The sequence below is a fragment of the Tasmannia lanceolata genome, unplaced genomic scaffold (assembly GCF_043159265.1).
Source record: "Tasmannia lanceolata isolate RefF3 unplaced genomic scaffold, GAP_Taslan_0.1 ptg000015l, whole genome shotgun sequence".
NCBI classification, from domain to species: domain Eukaryota; kingdom Viridiplantae; phylum Streptophyta; class Magnoliopsida; order Canellales; family Winteraceae; genus Tasmannia; species Tasmannia lanceolata.
Genome location: NW_027518692.1, coordinates 24,354,260 through 24,365,222, shown reverse-complemented (window position 1 = coordinate 24,365,222; position 10,963 = coordinate 24,354,260). Strand labels below are relative to the sequence as shown.

General features: G+C 37.7%; 1 protein-coding gene across 5 annotated transcripts; it reads right to left on the bottom strand.

Moving 5' to 3' along the window:
- Positions 1 to 212: 212 nt before the first annotated feature.
- Positions 213 to 8,542, bottom strand: LOC143846669 (translation machinery-associated protein 22-like). 5 transcript variants are annotated; one of them, XM_077355164.1, is made up of 8 exons: positions 8,189 to 8,542; positions 7,990 to 8,073; positions 5,685 to 5,746; positions 3,780 to 3,852; positions 3,590 to 3,657; positions 3,416 to 3,499; positions 811 to 902; positions 213 to 364 (listed from the first exon to the last, which is right to left on the bottom strand). In XM_077355164.1, exons 1-7 carry the CDS (start codon positions 8,334 to 8,336, stop codon positions 846 to 848), a joined length of 576 nt encoding a protein of 191 aa, XP_077211279.1. In that variant the 5' UTR covers positions 8,337 to 8,542; the 3' UTR covers positions 213 to 364; positions 811 to 845. The 5 variants fall into 5 exon arrangements, with proteins under 5 accessions (XP_077211279.1, XP_077211278.1, XP_077211277.1 ...); XM_077355163.1 differs by having other exon boundaries at positions 5,685 to 5,749; positions 8,189 to 8,533; XM_077355162.1 differs by having other exon boundaries at positions 3,780 to 3,861; positions 8,189 to 8,527.
- Between the last annotated feature and the right edge of the window lie 2,421 nt (positions 8,543 to 10,963).

Below are 10,963 nucleotides of genomic sequence, written 5' to 3'. Positions count from 1 at the left end.
CTAGGAATGTCCATCCACAAAATAAAAAATCTAGGATTGTCCATCCAGAAAATCAGAAGCTTCTCCATCCAGAAATTTTAGGTTTAAGGTCCATCAATTGCAGGGCATGTATATGAAGTATGACTAGTTTGGATCACTAAAAAATATGCAAGGACACCGCATAATTTCTCAGTTAAGGGTTCCAAGGCCTTTAGAAAAGGAGAAGATATGGGTTTGAGAGGAAAGCAAAAACAATATCATTTAAAAGGTGGAGAAGACTATTTTGGAAGTGTTGATTGTAGCAATAATTACTGATGAATAACAATAACCATGAATAATTACAGATAAATATGACGAAAATGACTCACATAAACCCCAGCTGCATCTGTCCACCACAGAAGCCACGGTGTTACATATCAGTCGATATTGTATACAACAATTTTAGATGTGGAGGAAATATTTTCCATTCAAGACATCAGAAAGGAAAAAAAACAGATGATATAATACTTATATGTCAAAATTGTTTAAACTAGTTAGCTTTTGATTTGATTCCACTAAGGCCCCAAATGGCATTATAAAACTCCAGATGAACTAAAAACCAACATGGTTTATGTACATAGTCCATCCATATAATAGCATTGCCATTGTAGGAAAGAAAAGGTGTCTCCCATGAACATCGGATTTTCATCCTTTTGGGATTTGGAACTTAATCTAGAGTGGCATGTTTAATTAGAGCATAATAATTAGGCACGGAAAGCCACCTATCTGAAGGAAAGGGGCAAAAAATGCTATTTTCTTAGCAAGACAGAGAATATCAGGCACTGTACTTACTCTAAACTCAATACGTAGTCTTTCATGATACATAGTCAAGTGGCTGGAACTTTTCTCCCATCTTCGATGAAGTAAATTGCAGTTTCTGGTACCTGAAATGCACAAAAAGCAACAACAAGTCTTTAGTTTCTGCAGCATCAGGATTTCAATTGACCTAATTCACTGAGACAAAGTCTATGAATGATTTGGCAGCTTTCCCAGTAAAGACATGCTTCCGGCCTTTGAGTTGCCTTCGTCTTTGATTAGAAAGGGACATCGTTCGGAAGGAGTTAAAGAATGACTGGTAACTTGTTTTCTGTGCATAGGCATCTTAGGTAATTCTGCTTGACAAACAAAAGGGACCACACACCCATGATATTCAGGTTACTGCTCCCAGGCTTAAAGGGTAAAATTGTAGAAAGAGTATCACAATTTCTTGTGCAAACTCACATTTGTAGAAGTAGTTTGGTCATCATGTGCAAAGAGGTATCACCTCATCTACGGCGTGTCACATGGCCCATAAAGAAGGGGATCATTATAAGCTTGAGAAGAAACATGTATATTATTGTATTGTAGGGAGCATTATCTGCAGAATACAATTTTACTTCCAGCCTGTAGAACATTTAGTTTTTATCTTCATATCTGACTCAAGGCACAAATAGTGTTTACTTTGCAAGCTTGATTGGCTTTTCTTCTTTCTTTTTTGTATAATAAGAATTTTTATTAATAAGAAGAAAGGGGAGACAGGACCCCACAACAGAGATAGTCACTACTCACTACAAACAAAAAAAGGCAAAACAACAAAAGGATAGCATGACAACAAAACAAAGCTCTCAAGGGGGAAGGTGATCAAAGATTACCAAATTATCTTCAACTCCCAATCTATCAGCATCACTATTGGCCGATCTTCGCACATGCAGGAAAAAGGGGTGGACGTCCTCCAAACGATCATGAACCTCATCCATGAAGTTGGCGAATCTCCAGGGGTGGGGGTGGCTCCCACCCAGCCACTGGATAACAGAGAGAATCTTCCCATCTAAAACCCCCTCTTTTGGTCACATTTGGGGTCTCTTTTGTTACCCCACACCCTAAACCTAGGTTGATGATCAACGTTTTTTGTCATTTTTTTGTGCTCTCTCAAAATTTTCTTCTGCCACAATTCTAGATCTAGGAGCAACTTTTCCGAACAGAAAACTGGAACATGTGAAACTCTAGAACATTCTAATCAAAGAGAAATGGAATGGCCTCAATTGACAACTAAGCATGGAATCAACAAAAGCCCTCGATGAATGAGTATAACTAGCAGGCAACAATGAAAAATATCAAAGTTGCAATTTGAGAAAGAACACAAAAAGATGGGCAAACAAAATTGTGCATGTGTAAATAAGAAATCTGTGATAGGAAAGAAAAATTCACATAAAAAATGAACTGCCTTTATAGTGAACAAAAAATTGAACTTCTAAAAAAAAAAATAGACTCCAGGGGGATTAAACACAGCAGCTTGACAAGCATGCAACCCAAACATTCCCCTCAAGCTCGAAGAAGCCATTGACCATGGCATAGGGCCATTAAAAGGACTCACATACCTCAACATTCACAAGGTAAGTTCGGATAGGAAAAAAAACTAGTGCAAAAGTGGGATGGGCTTTCCATTCAGTTATTTGGTGGGTTGGATTCAATTATTTCTCGGTCAGATGTTGTCTGAAAGGATGTAACCAGTGAATAGAAGCTTTGAATCTGACTGGTTTTATTATATTCAAGATTTCGTCGGGCAGAAGGCTCTTTAGATCTCTTGCTGTGAGAATCATCTCTGGGTGAGGATTTAATTGGGCATTGGCGCGGTTGGATCTTGTTGGATGGAGGTTTTTGTAATGCTTAAAGAAGATGCCAACCTGCAGTATCCTTAGCTATTAGTGGTCCTGTGGATACTTTTTTTCGTAGTTCTCTTGGGTATATCCTGACCTCTCATGTCTTGAAATTGCAAGTTGGGACTTCTTGTCCCCAATGTAATTCGTTCGATATGAATACAATTGTCAATTTTCCAAAAAAAAAAAAAAAAGTGGGATGGGCTTTGTAGACATCCAACAATTCCCTTACAAAAAACCGTACCCAAGCTAATTTGAGTTTACAATAGATTTGCATGGGATGGCATCCATCTCTTTTTCACATGTTAGGCGCTCTGTCAATGCCGAAGCAGATAGACTGGCAAGAGCTGGGGTGTTCAAAGAAAGTTTGGAACTCTTTGATTTTTTACCCCCTTAACTTTGTTTTCTCTTTTTTCTCTCTTTTCGGTTTGTTTTCTCTTATATCCTCAGGGACCCTCTCGGTCTCTGTTTGTTTTAATGAATCTTTGCCATTCAAAAAAAAAAAAAGATTTGCATGGGATATAAATGTCTTATAGTCTTGGACTCTTAGTAATCAAGTATTAGAGTGCTTAGAAAAATGTATGTATTATGATTCATAAATTTTTTTTAATATGAAATTTCAAAATGGAAGGACTTCAATAGATGAAAATGTCCTCCAACAGATGAACTCTACCACAATGAATTAAAATATATTAACCCAAAACATGGAAAAAACGCATTACAAGACATGCAATAGAAAGTTCATGGTTACAGTGAATTACATTAGGCCAGGTCTCAGTAATGAACTCCACGATATCGTAGGATATGTCCCCTTGCACGTCAATTTGCTCCTTTTCAGTTGCCCCCTAAACCAATTGTTCAGAAAACAGGATATACTATAAATAACATGCTTACAACTAAAGCATTCCATATTATCAAAACAAACTCCAGTGCACCTTAACAACAGATGCTCCGGTTGCAAACTTTTTCCCAAGCTTCTTTGAAGCATCACTCAGTTTAACACCTAAAACATTATTGCAACAATCCAGAGTTATAAAATTGACTTCAGAACTGCAATAATCATTAGTATAATTGGAATAATGTTTGAATGAACAAATGAGAAAAAATACATTGTGCATTGCTCACCAAAAAGTTCCAGGCCTTTGACAATGGTGACACATTTGCGCTTATTACGAACAACCTTTTCAATGACAACTTCCTGCTTCTCCTAAAGTGGAAATTGTTACTTGATATGCACAAAACTGATGGAGTGTAACTAATTTGAATATTAATAATAGAAGTATTAAACTCATGCGTAACAGAAAGATGCAAAATGACATACAGTCAACCATTCTGAAGCCAACAAAAACAACAAAGGAAATACCGATGACATCTGAGACGCCAAGTCATCAATCAGAAAAACAAGCCTTATAATTCGACGTCTCAATTAGCGCATAGATTCACATATGTAATTGTATAGTTTTTCATCCTGCATAAAGAACTATTTCTAGACCCAAGAAAGATGACTCCACATTCTAAATAATATATTTAGTGGATTCTAAACCTTTGGAGACCAAGAAACATATGCATGAAATAGTGCAAGAAATGTATGCAAGAATCATCTCATTTTTACATAAGTTAGAATTCTTATTAGTTACCCAGAAGCACAAAAAATAGGGTGGGAAAATGAGAGAAAGTTGGGTACTTGTGAGGGCAAACAGTTTTCACAGTAACTATGATCCAGACTGCTCAGGTAATGCACTCAATGATAGAGAACAAGGCTATTCAAGCGGCAATGATAATTAATATTGGGATAAACAACCAATTAATCATTCAGAGCAAGAAAGAATGGTGAAAATCAATTACACCTACAATCAAAGTTTTAAAGCCTATTATGATTTAAATGGAAAGACAAAACAACGGGGCTGAGGTTTCTTTTTTGGACTTGGTTTTTGTTTAATAAATCTAATTCATCTGTTGAAAAAAAAATCAAAAGAGATAAATATGGAATTGATTTCACATATCTCGCAATACATTTAACAAATGCACATAAATAAGTTAATCATTAAAAAATTATCCAATTTCCAATTCTATTAAATTGTGAGCAATATGTCAGCTTAAATTGACTAGTTGTATTGGTTAAAGCTTCAACCAGAACTAGTCATATTTCAGTAATGCAATGATGACTACGAATTTATAGCATCGCTTCTATGAATTGCACCAGACCAATCAGATACATAAAAAGGCCTGATTTGATTATGCAAATGCATCAAAATAGAGTATCAAACCAGTTCCAGCAAAATAGAATAAATGAAGAAAGATTGATCGCTAATTAACCAACCCTGACACCCCACCCCACAAACACCAACACCCACAAACAGATTTGGCACACACTATCCAACCACTTCCAGCGCTTTTGACTGAAAAAACTCTCTTTGCTGCTTGAACATGGCTCATTATGGGATTATTCAGACATCGGCTTACCAACCAGAGCATAACAAATATATGGTCCGGTACATTGAATACAATAGGCTGCGATTGCTAGAGCACAGGAAATGTTATCAATTTCAGCCATTTCTTGATCATTTCTAGGAGACATATCGTAACAAAATTGTTGCTCTTATAAGAAGCATGATATTAATTTATCATTGGATGGAATTCGACATTCAGAAAGGTGTTAGCACTGGATTAAGAATATAAAAGACAAAAAGAAACAAAAGACTACACTTAGCAGGAGATGCATTAAATGAAGTCGTGAAAAGAAATTAAAAAATGGAATCGCAAATATATTCTCCTCTGTTTATTGTAATCCATAATGTGAAATGGCCATTAACAGCTAATGATTTATCAAACTAAACACCTATCGGAGTATGAAGATAAAAAGTATGAGGTTTGCCATTTGAGATTAATAAAATAAGTATGAGAGTTTGTGAAGTTGATCTGAATTTGGACATGGATCAAAAGAAGGCTTCTAAAGTCCTATGAGAGGGCTATCATGTCAAAGAAGTAGTCTGTATCTTCTGCTGAACTAAGGATCCTCGAGGAAGTTACCTTCTTCTTTATCTTCCCACCAGGGAGTCGTTTCACTTCTTCTTGCTTAGATGTTGGTGTACCTGCTGCAACAAAAAAAGAACAGAAAAAGCAATAACTATGAGCAGTAGAAGGGCTTTGCAACTTGAAAGTACCTGATAAAAAGGAAAATACAACTACATCCTCAATTTTATTGTTGGTTGGCAAGGATAGTGGTCATAACTAATTGAAATAACTAGTAGGCTACCACTTGAATACAGAATCTGAACACTCACCATTGTGTATATCATATAAACATGCCCACCATTTGCCAAAGAAACATTCATGAGGGCATAATAAATGTGTGTACTTTATAAGCACAAGACATTTTCATTATCCAAAAAAAAAAAAAAAAAGCACGAGACATTTTGATGGAGAGTCAAAACCTTATAGCCTTAAAGGTTTATAAACGCATGCCTAAAGTGATAACACTAAGTGGCCAAGTCCAACGACCATCCAAGAATGTGGGGTCCAATCCATATGGGGCCCACACAAGTACTCTTATTTCATCTATAAGTTATGGTGTTTATTTGTTTTAAATAGGAATGTTAGTGTTTGTTACTAGTTTTATTTTCGTGAGTAGTAAGTCAGAAATAACGAGAAGTTATGATTTTACTGTCCATGCCACTAATCACATAAGGTTTTAGTTGTTATTAGGAGTCCAAGTCTTGATGTCTCTAGAAGTGGTTGAGAAATCTATATTGTTAAGCCTTAGGCCCATCAATTATGGTGAATTAAATACTGCTCCGGATTTGAGAACTTTTTAGTTTTCTCTGATAATTGAAAAGCTCCAGTACAGGTCTGTCAAACCAGAGCGAGCTAAGCAATCAGCCTTACTATTCGCGGACTGCAAAATTTGTTGAGATCTAAGCGAGTACCCCACTACCGGGTCAAGGACCTTTTCAATCACGTCTGCACATCTCCATAGATAGGTCAAGCCCTTGCTCATCCTGCGGATCACATTAAGGGATCTCCTCCAACAATAAGACGATCTAACCCGTCACAACTAAATAACTAATCAAATTTCGGCTAAGAAAGACAGCACTTCCAAATTGGTAAAATCTCTCTGGTCCAACGGGCAGAGTAAGACCACCTGGTAACACCATCTGCCTGCCCCCAGAGCCAGCCAGCCTAGGATTCCCAAAGCTGGACCCATAAAATTTAACTTAACAAATCCAGGAGGGGAGGGGCACCACTCGAGAGACGTTTTGCTAGAACGGATCTTGCTCAGACGCACCTCGTCCCAAGATATTCTTACGGTAGTTTCCGAGGCACATCTGAACTCTAGAAGAACACTAGCCCACTGCACTATAAAAAATAAAAAAAAGAATCTGATATTGCATGCTAATGGCAGCTCTTAAAGCCAGGTTAGAGGAGGACATGCCACCTAGCCTCTGATACAAGGAGGTTAAACCCTCTTAATGAAAATTACAGCTCATTTACTACATCAAGTCTTAATCAGTACATTGCTGAATCTGCCACAAAAAACCTATAGGCTATAGCCTTTTCTGAGAGCCCTATAGAATGCTAGCAGAGTAATGAACCAGACATCCCAAATCTGCCACAATAAACCTATAGCGTTTTTCCAATTCTGCTGATTTCTATTTCCTATTTTGCTCTCCCTAATTTCTATAACACATAGAAGCCTTATGGTTATTCAGCAAGCAATAATCACGTTTAGTGCTGTTAGCACGTCGGAAGGCTGAGTTTTGTCAAATTAACTCAATGTTTTCTCCATTTTCCTCCGAGTCTATTCTTCCTCCTTATTTTATATTTTGATAGAACTGTGTTCTATCACCTACCAGAAGCCAACACAACCGAAATGTGTAACGTGCCTGATTGGCCATAACAGAAATAAACAAAGGAAAAAGATTTTAAAAAAAAAAAAAAGAGGGGAAAATTCTTTTCTTCCCACATTTTCATTAAAATAGACTCCTTAAATACAAGCATAAAGGTAGTGCGACATCTAGGGGCGGAGCTACATGTAGCATAAGGGGAGGCAGCTGCCGTTGTTGAGTTAGGCCAAACTCCTTTATAGACCCAACTCAATTGGGCCCACCCTTATGTATAACCTGCCCCCCCCCCCCCCCCCCCCCCCCCTTATCTATAAATCCTGGCTCCGCCACTGGCCACATCACTACCCCATTAACCCACTTACATAACACGTAGGAAATAACTAACACCCATAACAATACAACACATACCCACAAGTACAACTACATAATAACTACATTACAAGTTACAACTACCCATAAACATATTAATACATAACAAAGTATCAGCGTACCTGAAGGAGTGGCACCATCGCTACAGGAAACTGCCAGTGATTGTAACTGATCAGCAGCCTTCGCAGCTTCCTTGTCATTTGCCTCTGAACAGTAAGAAAGAAGGAAAAAAAAAACCTAAAAATAAGCGGTAAGAAACCTAAAGACATTCATTCAAATTGTGGCCATTAGGTTTTGACAATTAACATTAAAAGAGATCACCTTTAGCGAGATTAGGGTAGAGATCGGGTGTGTTTTGGATTAACCAGGGTTTGCATTTCTCGAAATCGGGACCGAATTCACAATACTCAGGAGGGAAACTGCAGATAGGGCAGTAGAGAACTCGTACGGGTTGAGGTTTTTCCGCCATTAATTAAATCAATTCCTCTTCGCAATTTTCTTTTTTCCCTACTGGTCCTATCTCTTTCGCACCCCCATTTTTTTGTTTCAGAGAGATGAAAGATAATCTCAGAGAGAGGGGAAAGTACAAATGCGAGATTCGGACGTAGACAAGAACAGAAATAATATATTCGGGCCTTTTATTCCGTGGGCCACCCCCCTTGTAGCGTAAAAGGGTGATCGCAAATAAACTAGAGGGGGCTGAAGCAGAGAAGAGAGGGGGATAATGTATCACTTGCCAATATTTATTCTAGTTACAATGGAATGGATGCTCTTCAGCAAAGTACGCTATTCATTCCGCAAAGTATAAACGTATAACTTGGCGGTCTTAACTCTTAAGGATTCTCCTTCTTTGTGCTTTTTACAAGATTAACCTTGTAAAAGTCCCAAATCTTCACGAGTCCCCGTCTAAATCAAAAATTAAAATCTAGGAATTAAAATATTTATTTTTTAAAAGGGCGATGATATTTTCACCCCCTCTGCTTTACGCATTTGCCCCCATTATAACTAAAAATATTTTTTAAAAGGGCGATGATATTTTCACCCCCTCTGCTTTACGCATTTGCCCCCATTATAACTAGGGCTGCAACTCGAGCCGGGTTTTACTCGACCCGATCCAAAAATAGCCTGGGTTGGGTTCAGGTTTCATGGGTTTCGGGTCGAGCCGGGTTTGAAGGGGCCCGACCCGAGTTACATAAGTTATAGTATGTACATTTTTTTTTCTATTGTTAGTTAAAAGTTAAAAGTGAAAACCCACGCACCCGCTGTTATTTCGTGTGAGTATAATTTCTGCTTCCATGAGTTGAGTTGATTCAAGTGTTTGATTCAGCATTGTTTGATTGTAATTACAACATTGTTTGATTACAGCATTGTTTGATTCAAGTGTAATGTGAGTGTAATTTCTGCTTCTATGAGTTGAGTTGCCTTGCCAAACAATAATTTTCCTTAAAAAATTGTGTCAACGTGAAAAAACCCGAACCGACCCGACCCGACCCGAGATTTATCATGGGTAGGGCCCCAATCGATATGTGTCTACAAATAATTGAAATTCAATTTCCGGGTTTGGAAATCGTGGGTTTTCCGAAAAAAAACCCGACCCGAGATATTTCTCGGGTAGGGTTGGGTTCTCCAAAACCCGACCAGCCCGACCCGAGTTGCAGCCCTAATTATAACGTGAACTATGGGCAACTTTAACGTTTTTTTACGTCTAATCACGTTAAAAGTGGGGCGAATGCGTACTGCGGGGGGTGACAATATCATCCTCAAAATACCTTTTTATTATAAACTAATTTTGGTTTACAAACAAAACATCCCCTCCTTTGCCTTCATCTCCATATGCTCTCTCATTTCTTCAAAATCAATAAAGGTCAAGATTTAAGAGGCAAGCAAAACAAAGATGCCTATGTCTACCTTAACCGTAAAGGAAACAAGCAAAACAAAAACCAACTACATGAAAAAGGAAAACAAATTTCAGAAATCATCAAGGAGGAATAATGTTTAAAACTAAGACTAATCTCAACCATCTGACGACATTGAGGGAATTTTCGTCAAGCATAAAGCTGGTTTAACAGGCAAATACAATATAGAAGAGACTGAACTTTCACCTCAGTGGAGTCTTTCTCACCAATGGGCTCACACAAAGCCTTTGTCCCAAACTAGTTGGGATGCTTGGATATGTTTATCTTGGAAATTATCTTTATTTGATGTTCGCTCATTTTGTTTTGGTAATATTTTATATAAAACCAAAGGTTGAGAGAGTAACAGAGGAAAGCTAAGTCTATTCATAGATAAAAAAAAATAAACCTAGGCTTGCTATCTCCATGATGAACAGCCCCATTGTGGATAGTTTCATTGCGGATAGGCTATGTCCCTGAAAAACTCTTCCATCAGAAAATACTAATTCTCTGATATATGGGCATTTTGTTGTTGACTTTATATCGCCATTGTATCTCAAGAAGGGCTCATCAATCTTGTTTTTGCTTCTCTGGGGTGAGGCATGTTAGGCGAATGGTTTTGAAAATTGCAGACTCCTTCCCAGACAAAAATGCTATCTTGTGTGGCCCACTTCTTAGGAATAAAAGAAGGGAAGTGACATATGAACCTCCTTTTCTTCACCCGGCCACCTCCCTTTAGTGTATTTATGACATAGCAAATACGTACATCATGTTCCTAACGTTCTATGTATCTATCTTTTATGTTTCTATAAATCATTCTGTTGGTCCAGGGAGAGCCCAGATTTCATAAATTTTAACTGCAAATGTATTGAACTCTCTTTAAACTTAAAAAATAAAAATAAAGATCAGACATACGCTAGTTATGCTTACAACAAAATGTAGAGAGGAGAGAAGGCTATGGCAAGGCAAGAGGAGTTTTCTCTTTGGGGCTCTAAGAGGGCTTTTGTAGTGCAGCAAAAGCGAGGTTCTTCTTGATAAGAAAGCTAGGGGTTTTCTCTTGGGCTCTTGGAAGGCTTTTTTGTGGTGAAGCAAAACAGGGTTTTTCCTCCTCTTATTTATCAAAGGGTACTCTTCTTCTTCAAACCCTCTCTTACATATGCAAACCATATAAATAGAGAGAAAACACATCCCACTTAATAGAGCC